At 45.9% G+C, this 18,121-nt stretch overlaps 1 protein-coding gene across 2 annotated transcripts in view; it reads right to left on the bottom strand.

The window, feature by feature from the left end:
- LGR6 (leucine rich repeat containing G protein-coupled receptor 6) overlaps positions 1 to 16,999 on the bottom strand; it is a 236,033-nt gene extending 219,034 nt beyond the window's left edge. For both annotated transcript variants that reach the window (XM_030221817.1, XM_030221818.1), the window contains exon 1: positions 16,720 to 16,999. In XM_030221817.1, the coding sequence (XP_030077677.1) occupies positions 16,720 to 16,919 (200 nt within the window). In that variant the 5' untranslated portion in view covers positions 16,920 to 16,999. The remainder of the gene's footprint in view (positions 1 to 16,719) is intronic.
- Between the last annotated feature and the right edge of the window lie 1,122 nt (positions 17,000 to 18,121).

Raw genomic sequence — 18,121 nt, 5'->3', positions numbered from 1 at the left:
TGCTGTAATGCTGGCCCCCAAGTAAGGCATCCTGAGCAGTGGCGATCCTAGGTCGGCTGCCACCTGGGACGGATCGCCGCTGCGCACCCCCCCCCCCCAGGTGCAGTGGCGTCTGTCCCTCCAGGGTGCAGCACGACACCCCCCTCCCCGGCGCAATGACACCCCCCTGGGTGCATTCTTGGCTGCTGGAGAGTGCAGAGAGCAACTGCGCGCCTGTCGCTCCACTGGCTGCCTGCTCCCTCTGCCCTGGAACAAGAAGTAACCTGTTCCGGGGCAGAAGGAGCAGGGAACCAGCGGAGCCAACAGGCGCGCGGCTGCTCTCTGCACCCTCCAGCAGCGTGCTCCCGGGGCGGACCGCCCCCACCACCCCGCCCTTGCTACGCCACTGATCCTGAGGCAGTATTCTGTAAGAGCACATGTAACTTTCCGGAAAGCCCCTGACCTGCCCATCCCCTTCCCATGGCCACACCTCCTTTTGAGTTACACCCAATTAGAGTTATAGAATAGCGTGCAGTCAGATACACACACAGATTTTAACATCCATAATTTATTGGCTCTTAGCCAATTAATTTGCCCGCGCATCTCAGCAGCACCACAATACATAGTAACATAGTAGATGATGGCAGAAAACGACCTGCACGGTCCATCTAGTCTGCCCAACAAGATAAACTCATATGTGCTACAGGCACCATATATAGAATCCAGGGGTAAATCCACACAGCAAAAGAATGAGCCAGCCCTTCTACGCCACTTCAGACCTGGCCAGGACTGGCTCAAGAGATAGTGGCACCCCTCCCCCCTCCTCAATCATATTGCTTCTGGTGTCCCCTCTCCCCCTGCGGGTCCAGCATCTCTCCCTCTCCTCAGGCCAACATCTTTCCTCACCCACCTACCCTCCAGTCCAATCTCTCTTTCCTCCTCCTCTGTCCCCCCTCTCCATGTGTCTGGCACCATGGAGCAATACAAAAGCATTATAACATCCTCATTTTTGTTTTCCATTCCTTTCCTAATAATACCTAACATTCTATTTGCTTTCTTAGCCGCAGCAGCACACTGAGCAGAAGGTTTCAACGTATCATCAACGACGACACCTAGATCCCTTTCTTGGTCCGTGACTCCTAACGTGGAACCTTGCATGACGTAGCTATAATTCAGGCTCCTCTTTCCCACGTGCATCACTTTGCACTTGCTCACATTAAACGCCATCTGCCATTTAGACGCCCAGTCTCGTAAGGTCCTCTTGTAATTTTTCACAATCCTCCCGCGATTTAACAACTTTGTATAACTTTGTGTCATCAGCAAATTTAATTACCTCACTAGTTACTCCCATCTCTAGGTCATTTATAAATACAGTATGTTAAAAAGCAGCAGTCCCAGCACACAGCCCTGGGGAACCCCACTATCTACCTTTCTCCATTGAGAATATTGACCATTTAACCCTACTCTCTGTTTTCTTTTAACCAGTTTTTAATCCACAATAGAACACTACCTCCTATCCCAGGCCTCTCCAATTTCCTCTGGAGTCTTTCATGAGGTACTTTGACAAACACCTTCTGAAAATCCAGATACACAATATCAACCGGCTCCCCTTTATCCACATGTTTGTTCACCCCTTCAAAGAAATGTAGTAGATTGGTGAGGCAAGATTTCCCTTCACTAAATCCATGTTGACTATGTCATGCCTGCTGCTGCTACTGGCAACCGATGCAAACTTTACAGGACCAAGGGGGAGCAAGAACGGAGAGGGAGCCGTGCCAGCCGGTAGGGAGGGGGGGGGGGGGGAACAGAGATACAGGACCTGGGGAGAGGGGGGAGGGAATAAAAAAGGCTTCATGTTTAGACCAGGTGAAGTCAGAGGCTGTGTATTTTGGCACTCTTAATCGCTGGCGCTCTGGGCCCAAAAGCCTCACCTGTTCCAGTGGTTAAGCTGTCCCTGGACCTGGCTTTTAAGTGCTTACATTGTGCTCCCTTTAAAGTCTTCTGTGTACTTCTCTGCATTGGGCTCAGTTGCTCAAAGCCTCATCAACATTCATTTTGCTATGCTGTGCTCCTGGTGTCTAACAAAGTTTTGGGCACAATTAACTTCTCTGCCAAGTGCTTTTCTGTATTGTGCGCCCAGAAACTTGATCGAATCCTCCCTTACCCGCGTACTACCGTCTGCCCTAACCCTTTGCATCTGCAGTCGAGTCTGTATTTATTTCAAACACTGCTCCAGCAGAGAGAATATGAACTAAGTAGCTCTAGACGTGCTCCGTCACAAGTAAAGTAATCAGACAATAGGTTTGTTTTCTTGTCTACAGATGATCGCTGGCAACAGATGAAAGGACCGAAGGCAGCATTAAACAGGCTACATACAGGATTAGCGATGCGGCTTTTTCCATCCCCCTTTCATTCGTTTCCAAGATAGCTGTGTATTTCGGAAGCTTTCATGTTTGCATATTAACGCAGTGTGGATTTTACTTCTAAAAACATCTTCCTTACTTGGGAGCAACTCTTCTTAAGAACTTTCTTTTAAAGAGTAATTTGACACCGTTCCAGGCTTATTGCTATAAGGGAAATCCCACAGCGATGTTAATTGATTTTCATTTGTTACCGTGCATAGTAACCTGAATACATTTTTACACTAGTTTGGAAAGCAGTGAGCAAATATTATAGGCTCTTTATCCTAAAGTCCTTTCTGCATATCAGGTGCGGACAAACACTCCCCTCCCCCCACCCCAAGTTCTGGATACGTTTATGAGGCTCACGAGAATTCATGAAAAGCCATCCGAAGCTCTCTAAAAACATACAAATGCTGCAGAGGGCGCCACCAGCTGGCCAAGGAAAGAACTACAGGCACATAAACCAGATCTCTCTGTGATTGTACACCAGTAACGCGTGTGCAAACCAGTAGTAATTTTCTTAAACACAACTTAAAAAAAAGAAATACTGTGTTGAATACTCTGCCTTCCGCTTCAACTGTGATGAAAATAAAGAAGCAAATTCAAAAAGGTTTCAGGTCTGTTACCTAATGTGACCTGGAAAAAAAATCACCATGTGAACAATGCAGTAAAGTAAAATGTCCATCCTTTCAGCAATGTGCAACAAGAGCTTGTTATTGTGAGCCAAATGACTTTTTTTGCAGTAAAAAAAAAAAAAGAAAAAAAAAGAAAAGGCCTTTCAGGGCGGAAAGACAGGCACCTGTCCTGAAGAAAATATGAAAAGCTACATTCATAGGTACATTTTAATATATAAATGCGTGGGATAAACGTAAAGGAATCCTGTTCAGAAGGAATGGATCCTCAGAAGCTTAGCGGAGATTGGGTGGCAGAGCCAGTGGAGGGAGGCGGGGCTAGTACTGGGCAGACTTCTGCGGTCTGTGCCCTGAAAATGGTAGATACAAATCAAGGTCAGGTATACATGCAAAGTAGCATATATGAGTTTATCTTGTTGGGCAGACTGGATGGACCGTTCAGGTCTTTTTCTGCTGTCACCTACTATGTTACTATGTTTTATATAGGTCCCCCACCTACACACACACACATACACTTTTCCATTCCCAGTAGCATCCTTAATCCTATGGGCTGTCCATCCTTTTATTCTGGGCTGTAGTTCCATTGGCAGTTTGGCTCATGCTGTTGAGCAACACAAATAAACTGGACTATTTCTTTTTGATGAAAAATTCTTTTCAACTTGAAATATATCTGAGTCTCATCGTGCCTAGCTTCGTCTATCCCTGCTTCAAGTTAATGAATGGAAGGGCACAGGTGGTACTGACATAGTGCCACTGAAGGAACAACTCAGTGCCAGGTTTGTCTTCTCCCCCCCTCCCCCAGCAGAAGACCCTGCATGCTGCACACCTCTGAATTCTCTAGGGAAAAAAGAGAGTCTACCAATAGACAATGCCTGAAAGACCTGAGTCTAGAGCAAATAACATGATACAGAGACTCTTCTGGACTCACCTGCAAGAGATCCTTGGTTCAGACTGAACGAGAACAGATTCGTAACACACTGCCCAAAGCTGAAGGATTACAAATCCGAAAAGGTGATATAATTTGACACTACAGTAACAACAGCTAACATGTCCTTCTCTTACGATTCAGCAGATCATATAACTCCTATCTTCAACCCTTACCTCCAGGGGAAAACTCGTCTGGTTCCATAACACATTTCATAAACTGATGGAGATGGTAATCTGAGCCATGCAGTGGATACTTGACAATGGGAGAAGATATCTCCTTGTCTGAGCATCCTGCCTCCCAGACACAGGTGGGTAAACAGGATGCGATATCAACAGTGCCCAGTGGTATTTCTAGACAAAAGTACTACAGGGACAAAAGAGGAAGTATTTCGGTATGGAGTGGGGCTAAACCAAAGCAACCTTTTCACATATCATGTTCACCCTCATGCAGCACCTGTAAGCACCTTGCTGCACTATTGTCATGCATGTTGCCAGGGTAAGAGCAGGGGATTCTCAAGCATTGGACAAGCTGTCACTTTGATGGCCCTTTCATCATCCCTGTAAACTTTTTAACATGCAGTCAGTATATCATAGAAACAGGACGGCAAGATAAGAATGAGGAGTAAAGCAGAGAGGTAATCTCCCCAAAGTACTAGTCCAGAGTCTGCCTGTTCCAGATATGGAGGATGAGATTTATCCTGAGCACCCATCTCCTCCCACTGCATTTCAATGAAGCAAATGTCCTGGTACCGTGCAGAAAACTCGAGACTGATCACACTTCCTAATTGTACACTCCACCTGTAATCCAGGTGTTCACCCATAGAGATTAGTGGGTCACAATCGCAATAAGATCCATAAAAAAATATATATGTGGGGAATGAATGAGAAAGACCATGTCACAATGTCCTATGGGTCTCTGAGGGCCCCTTTTACAAAGCAGCGGTAAGCACAACGTGGGCTTACCATACCGCTGGGCTACCACAGCAGCCTGGCGGTACTTCCCACCCCCAGCACGCCGTCATATCCGGCACTACAAAAATATATTTATTTTTGTAGTGCCGGGGTGTACCTAGTGGTAATCGGGCATAGTAACATACATAGTAGATGACGGCAGAAAAAGACCTGCACGGTCCATCCAGTCTGCCCAAGAAGATAAATTCATATGTGCTACTTTTTTTATTTGTACTGTCCTCTTCAGTGCACAGACCGTATAAGTCTGGCCAGCCCTATCCCCACCTCCCAACCACCAACCCCGCCTCCCAACCACCAGCTCTGGCACAGACTGTATAAGTCTGCCCAGCACTATCCCTGCCACCCACCACCGGCTCTGGCACAGACCGTGTAAGTCTGCCCAGCACTATCCCCGCCGCCCAACCACCAGCCCCGGCACAGACCGTATAAGTCTGCCCGGCGCTAGTCCCGCCTCCCAACCACCAGCCCCAGCACAGACAGTATATGTCTGCCCACACTAGCCCCGCCTCCCAACCACCAGCTCTGCCACCCATTCTAGGCTAAGCTCCTGAGGATCCCTTTCTTCTGCACAGGATTCCTTTATGTTTATCCCACACATGTTTGAATTCCGTTACCGTTTTCATCTCCACCACCTCCGCGGGAGGGCATTCCAAGCATCCACCACCCTCTCCGTGAAAAAATACTTCCTGACATTCTTCTTGAGTCTGCCCCCCCCTTCAATCTCATTTCATGCCCTCTCGTTCTACCGCCTTCCCATCTCCGGAAAAGGTTCGTTTGCGGATTAATACCTTTCAAATATTTGAATGTCTGTATCATATCACCCCTGTTCCTCCTTTCCTCCAGGGTATACATGTTCAGGTCAGCAAGTCTCTCCTCATATGTCTTGTAACGCAAATCCCATACCATCCTCGTAGCTTTTCTTTGCACCGCTTCAATTCTTTTTACATCCTTAGCAAGATACGGCCTCCAAAACTGAACACAATACTCCAGGTGGGGCCTCACCAACGACTTATACAGGGGCATGAACACCCCCTTTCTTCTGCTGGTCACACCTCTCTCTATACAGCCTAACAACCTTCTAGCTACGGCCACCGCCTTGTCACACTGTTTCATCGCCTTCAGATCCTCAGATACTATCACCCCAAGATCCCTCTCCCCATCCGTACATAGCAGACTCTCACCGCCTAACACATACGTCTCTCGTGGGTTTCTACTCCCTAAGTGCATCACTTTGCATTTCTTCGCATTGAATTTTAATTGCCACAGGCTGCCCGGTTACCATCGGGTTACCGCGGAAGCCCTTACTGCCACCTTAGTGGGTGGTGGTTAGGGCTTCCCCTGAAATGCCCACAAGCCATTTCCTACAGTGTGCGTCAAAAGCATGTGCTGACGCCAGCGCAGGTCCCCTTTTGCCACAGCTTGGTAAAAGGGGCCCTGATTTAGCTAATACAATCAGGCAGCCAGTAAACGCCACCCACCAGAAAATGCCAATCGTGGGTCACAATATATTAGCCCACCTCAAAATGAAGCTGCTCTTCTGGTGACAAAGTTCTGGTCCAGTTAGAAGATACTGAGTAACACTGGGTATATGTGTTGTGTTTACCTAGAACTTGGATGAACTGCTCCTCAAAGCTTACATATGGGCAAAAGCACAGTGTGTTGCACACTTAGAAAGGATAGGTCTTCTGGGGAAATCACTCGAGGAAATGCCTCTTCTTTCCTAGACTCACACGTGATGGGTTGTGTCCTAAGCATTTTCCCATAGGGGCGAGAAGGCTATTCTAAAGCAGTGCAATGATGTCTAGGCACATATAGGACCCCTATGTAGTGTCTGTTCTATTTATTTAGATTTTGCTCACACCTTTTTCAGTAGTAGCTCAAGGTGAGTTACATTCAGGTGCTCTCGAAATTTCTCTGTCCCAGGAAGGCTCACAATCTAAGTTTGTACCTGAGGCAATGGAGAGTTAAGTGACTTGCCCAAGATCACAAGGAGCAGCAGCAGGATTTGAACCGGAAACCTCTGGATTGCAAGACCGGTGCTCTAACCACTAGGCCACTCCTCCACTTCTATAGGTGCTTCCTTTCCTTTATACAATGCTGGTGTCACAGCTAAAATCCACACTTATAATTTAGGCACAAACATTTAAACCAGCAATAGAACTGATGTGTTTGTTCCTAATTTTCTAAAACATGTGTAAAATTAGTCTCTAATTTACACATATAACTGGGCGCCCTGCCCATGTTCCTTCCAGATTCCGCCCAGGTGTAAACACCCACCTTCAAACTATGCCTAGCTGGATTTTTGGCCTTTAACACAAATCATTTGCATGCAGATTAGGCATAGGTTAGCACCTTCTTTACAGAATTACCCCCCGTTGGGAAATTTATTTTATTTATTTGTTACATTTGTATCCCACATTTTCCCACCTATTTGCAGGCTCAATGTGGCTTACATTGTGCCGTAGAGGCGTTCGCCAACTCCGGTAGAGAAACAAATACAAAGAGTTGTTGTGGTCAAATAAGGTTCACGTGTAATAAACATAATGGGGAGTCGTGAAGAGGAAGAGTTAGGCAGAGTCTGTTACAAGCTTTGGTTTCGTTGTGTTGCAAGGTTTAGGCACTTAGGTTGGGTCGATAGGGTATGCCTTTTTGAACAGGTTGGTTTTTAGTGATTTCCGGATGTTTAGGTGGTCGTGCATTGTTTTTACGGCTTTTGGTAGTGTACATCTGGCTGATGATGTCCCTAACTTGACTTATTAAATTACTTTTGACGGTTGTCCACCATAGTAGCCAATGACCTACCAACACATGTCAGCATGTACTTTAAAGACACTGAAATACAAAGCTACAGCTGGAAAACCCTGGAAGCTTGTGGGCGAGATTTACACCACGCTTTGTTTTGCTGGATGTCTGTGCTACTCTCATTCATGAGATTCCAGTCCAGTATCTTAGTGGCTTGTCTTCTGCACTGTAAAAAAGGCCCAAGTTTAACCCATTAGTGCCCAATGTTCCCATATGTGGGAACAAATATGGGAACATTGGGTACTAATGGGTTAACCTCTGGATCCCATGTCCAGGGGCACGAAGGGGGCAAGGCTCAAACAAACCAACCTCTACCATTGCTCTCCCCCTCCCCCTCCCCCCAAGGCTCCATTGCTGCTGAAGGCTTGTGATGCCATGGGCTCAGTGGTCCACTGAATGAGTACATATCCACCTAGGGCAGCACAGTTGGAGAGGATGGTGCTGAGGCAGCTGGCAGTTTGTCTAAAGAAGGTTCATCAACTGTGCGTGCTCAAGCCCTGCCAGGTTCCATCCCCTCCAAAATAAGCAGATTGGAGAGTGTGAGACCCAGCTTGCTGCAATGAGTCTTCTTTATAAAAGCTGATAGCCACTCCAGTGCACCCTGGAGGTGGTAGGGAAAGAAAGGGAGGTGAGAGGGAGGAGAGAAGAGATGCTGAACACCTCAGAAGAGAGGGGGATAAGGAAGCAGAGAGATGCTGGACACCTCAAAGAGAGGAGAGGGAGATGCTGGGTATTTAATTGGGTGTGAGAGGTAGGGAAGGCGAGATGCTAGAATATGGGGTGGGGAGGGCCTTAAGTCACTCCTTGGTGGGGGATGTACAAACGCAGATTTAAGTAGGATGTCAGATAACTTTGGGCTAGTTCTTTAGGCACATAATAGCCCAAAGGTCAATGCACTGGAGAATGTTCTTTCCAACCCTGGACTGCGGGAGGGCCAAGTCCTGCCCATACACTGCTACCTAGTGAACCGTGAAAGAATAGTGCTCTGCCCTTCACCATAGGAAGTCCCTGCAAAATTTCCATGTCTCATTGGAGGAAACATGGGGGAAACGGTCTTGTGGAACAGTTTACCAGTAGAGTTGCAAACTAAGGTTTTCCAGAAAGCTTTTGGGGATGTCTAAGGATTGGGGTGTATTTTGGGCCTTTTAATTAAGATGTATACCGGTAGACCTTGAGTATGAGAGGTTGAGTGATTGCTCTTGTGATGTACGTGTTTTCCTAACATTTTTTATGGCATTCCTTTCTTTTATTTTTTATTGAATTTTATTGTAAACCACCTTGATTATTAGAATAGTGGTATATTACATTTTATAAACTATTAGACTATTAAACTATTATACAGCAGGAGACACCCATGGGAATACAATGGTGCAAGGGAGAAAAAAAATGTAGCAATATTTTTGGCCTGGTAAGATGAGGACTTGGGAAGCTGAGAACCAGCTGAGGAGAAGAAGAGCAAGGAAGGAAAAATCATATAAAGAATCTTGTGGAACTTTTTGTCACTGTAACATATGACAGCCATGTAATATCACCATAAAATACCAAGGCCAAGCTCCAGTTGCAATAAAAAGGCTAAAAAAAAGTTTTAGTAACCTAAAGTGCTACTGCATCCCCAAATCAAATTACTAACACATAAAGGAACTATTCAACAGTCCATGTTTTCTGGGAAATAAAGTGACCAGTTATAGAGACTGTCATTGCCAGATTCGCTAACAGTTAGAACTGCAAGTCCATGACACAATTTCTGGATGTCTGGTTTCTGCTGATTTGGAGAGAGCGAGTAACCCTAGATCAACAACCTGAATAAGGGCTTCGTATTTTAGGTTTTATCCATACCTCAATGCAAAAGTTAAAATAGGTGTTTATTGGACACACACTGAAAAACCAAAAACACCATTTTCCCTAGCACTCTTTCCCAGGTTTTCTTGTATCTTCCACTCAGTTTTAGCACATGGCGTATGAGCCCCTCCCCCCAACCACCTATTTTGTAGGCAGTAAGAGCTCCCTGGCTAACCATGAGTCAATTGGTTAGAGTGTGACAATGACACGTCTACTCTCCATCCCAGACCCTCCCCAACACTAAAATAATACAATTTATTGTTTAGCACATGGGTAGCATGCACCAATCCCAGAATTACCACAGGATGCCTCAGCACAGGGTTGCCAGGTGCAGTGCCATAGCGAGGGTGCCTGATACCCGGGACGGGTCGCTGCTGTGCACCCCCCCCCCCCGGGTGCTGGGCACGGCACCCCCCCCCCCTCTGGAGCGCACCCTACCTTGCAGCGGGGGGTAGGCGGGAGGGCCGATCCGCCCCCAGTGCACGTCACTGGGAGCTGCGTCGGCTCTGCTGCTTCCCTGCTTTCTCTGCCCCGGAACAGGAAGTAACCTGTTCCGGGGCAAAAAGAGCAGAGAACCAGCGAGCTGACCCCCCCCCCAGCACGTGCACCCGGGGCGGACCGCCCCACTGCCTCCCCCCCTTCTTATGCCACTGGCCAGGTGGGAAAAAACATTTCCCAGCACAACCCGTGAAGGAGTCCCACCCGTGCAGCATGCTACCCCTGCCACCTCTTCTAAGAGTCCTTTTCCAACGTGGCTGCTGTGCTGTGCTGGCGCTGCTCTGTGTCATATGCTGCAGATCTCTCCGTCTCGCTCCTCCTCCAGAGTGTGATGAGCCATCATCAGATGATGACCTCTTCACACACCTCGCCCTCCTATTGGTCAAATTTGGAGTCAAAATGAGGCTTGAATCAAGCTGGAAGGAGGAACCAGCAGCGGCTGCCCAAGAAAAACAAACCCCGCACAAAAAGTCACAACCTGTGACTGCCGGAAAATGCCCGTGGTCAGCACTAAAAAAACAGCCCAACTGCACATGAAAACCGCGAAGTTGGCAGCCCTGACTGAGCATGTCCCGTAGTAAAGCATGTTTTGCAGCAGTAAGCGTGCATTAGTGTTTATCACAGTTAGGTAAAAGAACCCCTTAGATATTTGATTGCACTAGAAAAGGCACCAAGTATGATGCAAAAGACCTCGAACAACTGTTTTTTTTTTTGTATCCTCAACCCCCCCCCCCCCCCCTAATGAGCTGGAAAATAAAAACCAGAATTTAGAATTCATCAACATCTAAGAATAGAAGCCCCATTTATTGACTAAAGCATGGTTTAATTTTTTTTCTGAATTCTAGGAAAGCTGAACTCCTGAAAATACACAGTGATTCTAAAAGCCCTGAGGAGACCCTGTAGCCTCATCTAATAGCCTGACAACTGACAGTCACATTAGCCACCCTGTAAAGCATAGGAAGCAGAATGGGGGAGGGGAGAGACCACTGGGTCCACAGTCCTACCAGGAACTAGAGAGTGGTGTGGGTGTGGCCCGGGTGTGGGTGCTGGTTGCTTGGCCCATTCAACTGAAAGATGCTGTGCTGCAAAGCCATTTATCCATCTTTTATTCCGTACTGAGGTACTGAAAATGAACTATAACAAGCAGGGCAGGTGATGAACACCGCTTTCACGTCAATTGCCTTTTATTTGCCTTTTCTGCAAAATCATTTGCCACAGGGGCTTCAACGTGAAAGCCTGCATGGCCATGTGTGAAAAACTGATAAAGGCATTAGAGGATTGAGGCAGACAATCAAGGTGAATTCTCACATGGTAAGGAATGACAGACTTGGTGGACTTCACCAACAGAGTTGCCAGTTCACCCATGATAACCGGCAGTGGACAATCCAGTTTATATTTATTTATTTGTTTGTTACATTTGTATCCCACAAGTGGCTTACAATACATCATGAGTATATATATATATATATATATATATATATATATATGTATAATCACATGCATAGCATTGTAATTCTGATTTCCATAAGAAAATTAGGCAGTCCAGATCAAGATCTGTGGGCTGAGCAGAGAGCCTCCATACCTGTTAATCTGCTGTTATGAATTTGAAGGCAAACAAGAGATTATCTTTTCAACCCCATGTGTTGCTTTGATAGTGAGAACACAAACAGATTTCTAATCCCTAGAGACTGTTACTGATAGGCAGCAAATTCCATAGTGCATGCCTTCCATGCCAGGCAGGGTTTAACAGGTGGTAAGTCTCATCTCTCTCCATATATATATACACAAATTTATTCAAATTATGTGTGTGTATATATATATTCAAATAATTTATATCCCCCATTTTCCCACCTCTTTGCAGGCTCAATGTGACTTACAAATACCGTAGTGGCGATTGTCATTTCCGGAATAAGAAAAACAAAGCAATATGCCAGTTAAAGAACAGAGAATACGTAATATAAATTGGTAGAAAAATAGATAAACAGTACAATTCAGGTATTTATGAACAAGGGTAATGAAAAGCATTGAATAATAACAATGGGATAAAGTAGCCAGATAAGAATGATTCAATGTTAGCTAATTGTAGTACAGTTCAATGTCATGTTTTTAAGAAGGATCCCTATGATAAGTCTCTTTGAACAGTTTAGTCTTTAATAATTTCCGGAAGGCTGCCAAATCATGTGTTGTTTTTATGGCATTCAGCAGTGCATGCCAAAGTTGCATGCAGATGTAAGAGAAGCTGGATGCATATATTGATTTAAACTTAAGTCCTCTACAATTGGGATAATGGAGATTCAAGAATGTACGTGATGAGCTTATGTGTGTGTATATATATATATATATATATATATATATATATATATATATATATATATATATATATACACACACACAACCACACACACAATCTGAATAACTAAATAAATAAATAAATAAATATACCCTTGAATCTGATGTACAGCCCAAAATAGCATAGATAGATACACTCACACACACACTAAAAACAGGTTATTTGACAATATCAAAAATTGAACTACACCTTGAAATATTTCTAACTTGCAAATTACTGGGTTTTGAATAATTTGCATGTACGGCTTTTTTATTCCTATAAAAAATAAATCAGGTAGAGATACAACAGAAGAGTAACTCATTGTTTTATGCTGACATTTGGTCATTGTACTATTGTTACATTGTTACTACAGTATAAGTGGTCCTTCTACTAAGCTGTGGTAAAGGGCACCTGTGCTAGCATCGGTGCATGTTTTTGATGCACGCCGAGGTCCCCTTTTACCGCAGTGGGTAAAAGGCTGTCTTTTTTTGCAAGAAATGGCCATGCAGTAAGTGAACCACTTGCTGTGCGGCCATTTCAGGGGGGGGGGGAACACTTATCACCACCCATTGAGGTAGCAGTAAGGGCTCCCGTGCAATCCCAATGGTAACCGGGAAGTGTCCGCCGGGTAAGCACCGGCACCACAAAAGTAGAAATAGCCTGGCGGTAGTTCCAGAATGGCGCCCAGCAAGTCTGTTGCTGTGCACAACTCTTCAGTAGAAGTGCCCCTAAGTTGCTTATGTCAAGCTATATCTGTTGTACACTCTAGGGTGAACTCTTCATCAAGGTGGTTAATAAATTCTGGGTTCATTTGTTAAACAGAGGTTTTATTTAACATTTAATATACAGTGGGGGAAATAAGTATTTGATCCCTTGCTGATTTTGTAAGTTTGCCCACTGACAAAGACATGAGCAGCCCATAATTGAAGGGTAGGTTATTGGTAACAGTGAGAGATAGCACATCACAAATTAAATCCGGAAAATCACATTGTGGAAAGTATATGAATTTATTTGCATTCTGCAGAGGGAAATAAGTATTTGATCCCCCACCAACCAGTAAGAGATCTGGCCCCTACAGACCAGGTAGATGCTCCAAATCAACTCGTTACCTGCATGACAGACAGCTGTCGGCAATGGTCACCTGTATGAAAGACACCTGTCCACAGACTCAGTGAATCAGTCAGACTCTAACCTCTACAAAATGGCCAAGAGCAAGGAGCTGTCTAAGGATGTCAGGGACAAGATCATACACCTGCACAAGGCTGGAATGGGCTACAAAACCATCAGTAAGACGCTGGGCGAGAAGGAGACAACTGTTGGTGCCATAGTAAGAAAATGGAAGAAGTACAAAATGACTGTCAATCGACAAAGATCTGGGGCTCCACGCAAAATCTCACCTCGTGGGGTATCCTTGATCATGAGGAAGGTTAGAAATCAGCCTACAACTACAAGGGGGGAACTTGTCAATGATCTCAAGGCAGCTGGGACCACTGTCACCACGAAAACCATTGGTAACACATTACGACATAACGGATTGCAATCCTGCAGTGCCCGCAAGGTCCCCCTGCTCCGGAAGGCACATGTGACGGCCCGTCTGAAGTTTGCCAGTGAACACCTGGATGATGCTGAGAGTGATTGGGAGAAGGTGCTGTGGTCAGATGAGACAAAAATTGAGCTCTTTGGCATGAACTCAACTCGCCGTGTTTGGAGGAAGAAAAATGCTGCCTATGACCCAAAGAACACCGTCCCCACTGTCAAGCATGGAGGCGGAAATGTTATGTTTTGGGGGTGTTTCTCTGCTAAGGGCACAGGACTACTTCACCGCATCAATGGGAGAATGGATGGGGCCATGTACCGTACAATTCTGAGTGACAACCTCCTTCCCTCCGCCAGGGCCTTAAAAATGGGTCGTGGCTGGGTCTTCCAGCACGACAATGACCCAAAACATACAGCCAAGGCAACAAAGGAGTGGCTCAGGAAGAAGCACATTAGGGTCATGGAGTGGCCTAGCCAGTCACCAGACCTTAATCCCATTGAAAACTTATGGAGGGAGCTGAAGCTGCGAGTTGCCAAGCGACAGCCCAGAACTCTTAATGATTTAGAGATGATCTGCAAAGAGGAGTGGACCAAAATTCCTCCTGACATGTGTGCAAACCTCATCATCAACTACAGAAGACGTCTGACCGCTGTGCTTGCCAACAAGGGTTTTGCCACCAAGTATTAGGTCTTGTTTGCCAGAGGGATCAAATACTTATTTCCCTCTGCAGAATGCAAATAAATTCATATACTTTCCACAATGTGATTTTCCGGATTTAATTTGTGATGTGCTATCTCTCACTGTTACCAATAACCTACCCTTCAATTATGGGCTGCTCATGTCTTTGTCAGTGGGCAAACTTACAAAATCAGCAAGGGATCAAATACTTATTTCCCCCACTGTATGTTGCGCCTGCATACGTTGGATATTTGGCTTATATGACTTGACAAAGAAAGAGCAATGTGTCTAGGTGTCAGAGGAAAGGGGTGGCATTACAGAAGACATGAGGATAAGGTACGTTTGATGTTAAGGAACGAAATTGGGGGGGTAGGGGGAGAGGTCTAATGGCCAACCCATGCTGCAATATGAGAGACTCAGAATCGACTCCCAGACCTGGCTGCCACTCCTCAGGCTCAGGGTGCTGAGGTGACAACATCCACATTCCTGTGGGGGGGGGGGGGGGGGCAGCCCCTTGCATCCCCTAAATCAGTTTTTCCCAACTCGGACCTGGAGTAACCCCTTGCCAGTCAGGTTTTCAGGATATCCACAATGAATATGCATGAAATTGATTTGCATGCACTGCCACCATTATAGGCAAATTTCTTTCATGCATAGTCATTGTGGATATCCTGAAAACCTGACTGGCAAGGGGTTACTCCAGGACCGGGAAACACTGCCCTAAATAACACCTAGTATCTGCCTCAAGTGCACTGGGGCTGCAGGACAGAGGAATCTACTACTACTACTACTATTTAGCATTTCTATAGCGCTACAAGGCGTACGCAGCGCTGCACAAACATAGAAAGACAGTCCCTGCTCAAAGAGCTTACAATCTAATAGACAAAAAATAAATAAAATAAGCAAATCAAATCAATTAATGTGAACGGGAAGGAAGAGAGGAGGGTAGGTGGAGGCGAGTGGTTACAAGTGGTTACGAGTCAAAAGCAATGTTAAAGAGGTGGGCTTTCAGTCTAGATTTAAAGGTGGCCAAGGATGGGGCAAGACGTAGGGGCTCAGGAAGTTTATTCCAGGCGTAGGGTGCAGCGAGACAGAAGGCGCGAAGTCTGGAGTTGGCAGTAGTGGAGAAGGGATCTCAGGATCTCTAGGTCTCAGCTAGAGCACCCTTGCCAGAAGAAGGGGTGGAGGGAAGGAATGAATAGGAATAAAAGGAAGGTGCCCTTCCTTCCTTCTCACCTTTATCCCTCACCCGTAACTGTCTCAGCTGTCTGTATTATTTAGATTGTAAGCTCTTTTGAGCAGGGACTGTCTCTCTTTATGTCAGGTGTTCAGCGCTGCGTGTTTCTGGTAGCACTATACAAATGCTAATAATAATAATTTAGATTTTTAATGTATTTACCCCCCACCACCATTATAAAAATTGGAGTTCAAGAAGAGTTGCACATTTAGATACAGTGGGGGGGGGGGGGGGGGGGAGGAGGAAGGAAATAGGGTTGTCACCTAGCCCCAGGTTAACCACAGAGGTGGTTCAGTTCTAGGTTTATTCCAGTGTATACATGAATTTACAATCCTGACTTTTTTCCCCCCCACTAAAAATCCAAATATGCAATGATGCAAAACCAGGCCTGGATCAGCCTGTTTGGTTGACCTGGGTGAAATGATACCACTACAACAAATATGTAGCTCCTGGTGGGAGAGGTTCTTCTCATTGATCAGAAAGTTAAGAGAGCAAAAGATCCCCCCCCCCCCCCCCCCCCCCCATATCAGAAGGGCTAGAAACTCCACCGCGAAGTACCGAAAATCTAGTCGTCTAATAATCTATTTCATTCTATCCAGCATTTGTTCAGTAACTAGACGTGGAGAATGTTATAAAAAAGAGACTATACAATGATCTAATAATATTCTTCTCCAGGGACACTCAGCGGTTTTGCAGGATTTAAAGCACAGAATTGATTCTGTACCTGCTGCAAATCCACAGCACACGGGGCGCTACAGCAAACCTTCAACAGGTAAAAGTCCTGAACGGAGCAAATCAGTCAGGGGGTTTCCCGGTGCTTTTGTTTCCATGTGGGTTAAAAAAAAAAAATAAAGGTGTGGGTGAGGAATTGGTGGTTGTGTACTTACAGATAAGCGCTGAAGGGGCTCAGGCTCCCGGGCACTGCAGACAGCCCCAGCTCGGCGCAGTCCACCAAAAGCATTATACCATCCTCGTTGCAACGGCACAGAGGGGGGCAGGAGGGCAGAGAGTCCTGCTCCGTGGAAGCAGTCCGTAAAGTTGCAGCAGAAGCCAGCAGGCCACCCAGGAGAAGAAGGATGCTGCCCATTCTAGGGGACTGTAGTAGCACCGCGCACGCACCTGCCGAAGTCCTGTCTGTGGCGCGATCAGTTTCTTCAGCAGCCTCTCCGTCTCGGATGCTTGGCTGAGCTCGTTTGACAGCCAAGTCGGAGCAAGGTTGCTTGTAAGCTCCTGGAGTATTGGGGGCGGTGACGAAGCCAAGGGGAGGGGAGGAATGGGACACGGATGCTCCCATTGGTTTACCCAAACCAGAGCTGGCAGGGGGCGTGGACAGAGAAATCCAGGTGGGAGGAGCTTCTTTCTCCCTATCTGTTCCCTCAGAGCTGAAAGGAATTCCATTCACAGATTTAAACTAAACAAAACATCTTTTTTTAAATTAAAATAATAAGAATAAGAAGAAAGAGAGCCGTTAGCATTTCATGCAAGACCACTCCTTTTTCTTTTGAAACCTACTCCCTCTCCTCCTTTTCATTTCCTTAATAGCTAAAAACATAAAGAGTCACTGAAGTAGACAGAAAACTGAACTTGAAGGCACAATGCAAGACTGGGCTACATTAGAGTCTGGCCCGACACTTCAAAGCAGCTCAGATCATTTAATCAAGGTTACTGAATCCTGCATTGTGAAAGCAGTGGGGCTGGAGAGGGATAACCTAATTCCTGCACTGCTATTGTCTGCTAAGCAAAAACAATTAGTGTTGGGGGGGGGGGGGGGGGAATGCCAACTCACCCCAGGCTCAGCAGGGTGATCCAGCCCTGATTTTGCCCCATTGCATGCAGGGCGATGTAGTACTGATTATCTAAGAGAAATCGGTGGTACAGTCAGAACAACAATGCATGAAGAGAAGCAGAACAAAGACCTGAGCAATCAATCTCTGATGCTGTAAACTGACCCATTAGTGACGGTGTTTTACGCTTGAACTTCCTGCAGAAAGATTAGCGTGAGAAAACCAATGCACTAAGGAACAGCTGCAGAAAAATTGCTCCTGATGTAAAAGATTGTGCCAAAATGTACCACAGTATTAAAAAATACACTGAATCTTTAAACCAGATCAGGCTGGTATGAAGAGGTCAAGTGGGAGCAGAGGGTGATCTGTGGTGAAGTGCCGCACTTTCCCTTACCAAACATCACAGAGGACCTCCAGATTCCCCACCCCCTGGCCCACAAGAAAGGCTTGTTGATGGGTGGGCACCTTCCTGATCCCCAACCCCGGTCTCACAAATGTTTCTGGT

Source organism: Microcaecilia unicolor, chromosome 12 (genome assembly GCF_901765095.1).
Source record: "Microcaecilia unicolor chromosome 12, aMicUni1.1, whole genome shotgun sequence".
Taxonomy (NCBI): domain Eukaryota; kingdom Metazoa; phylum Chordata; class Amphibia; order Gymnophiona; family Siphonopidae; genus Microcaecilia; species Microcaecilia unicolor.
Note: the sequence above shows the minus strand (reverse complement) of the source record. Positions and strands in the feature narration are given on the sequence as shown.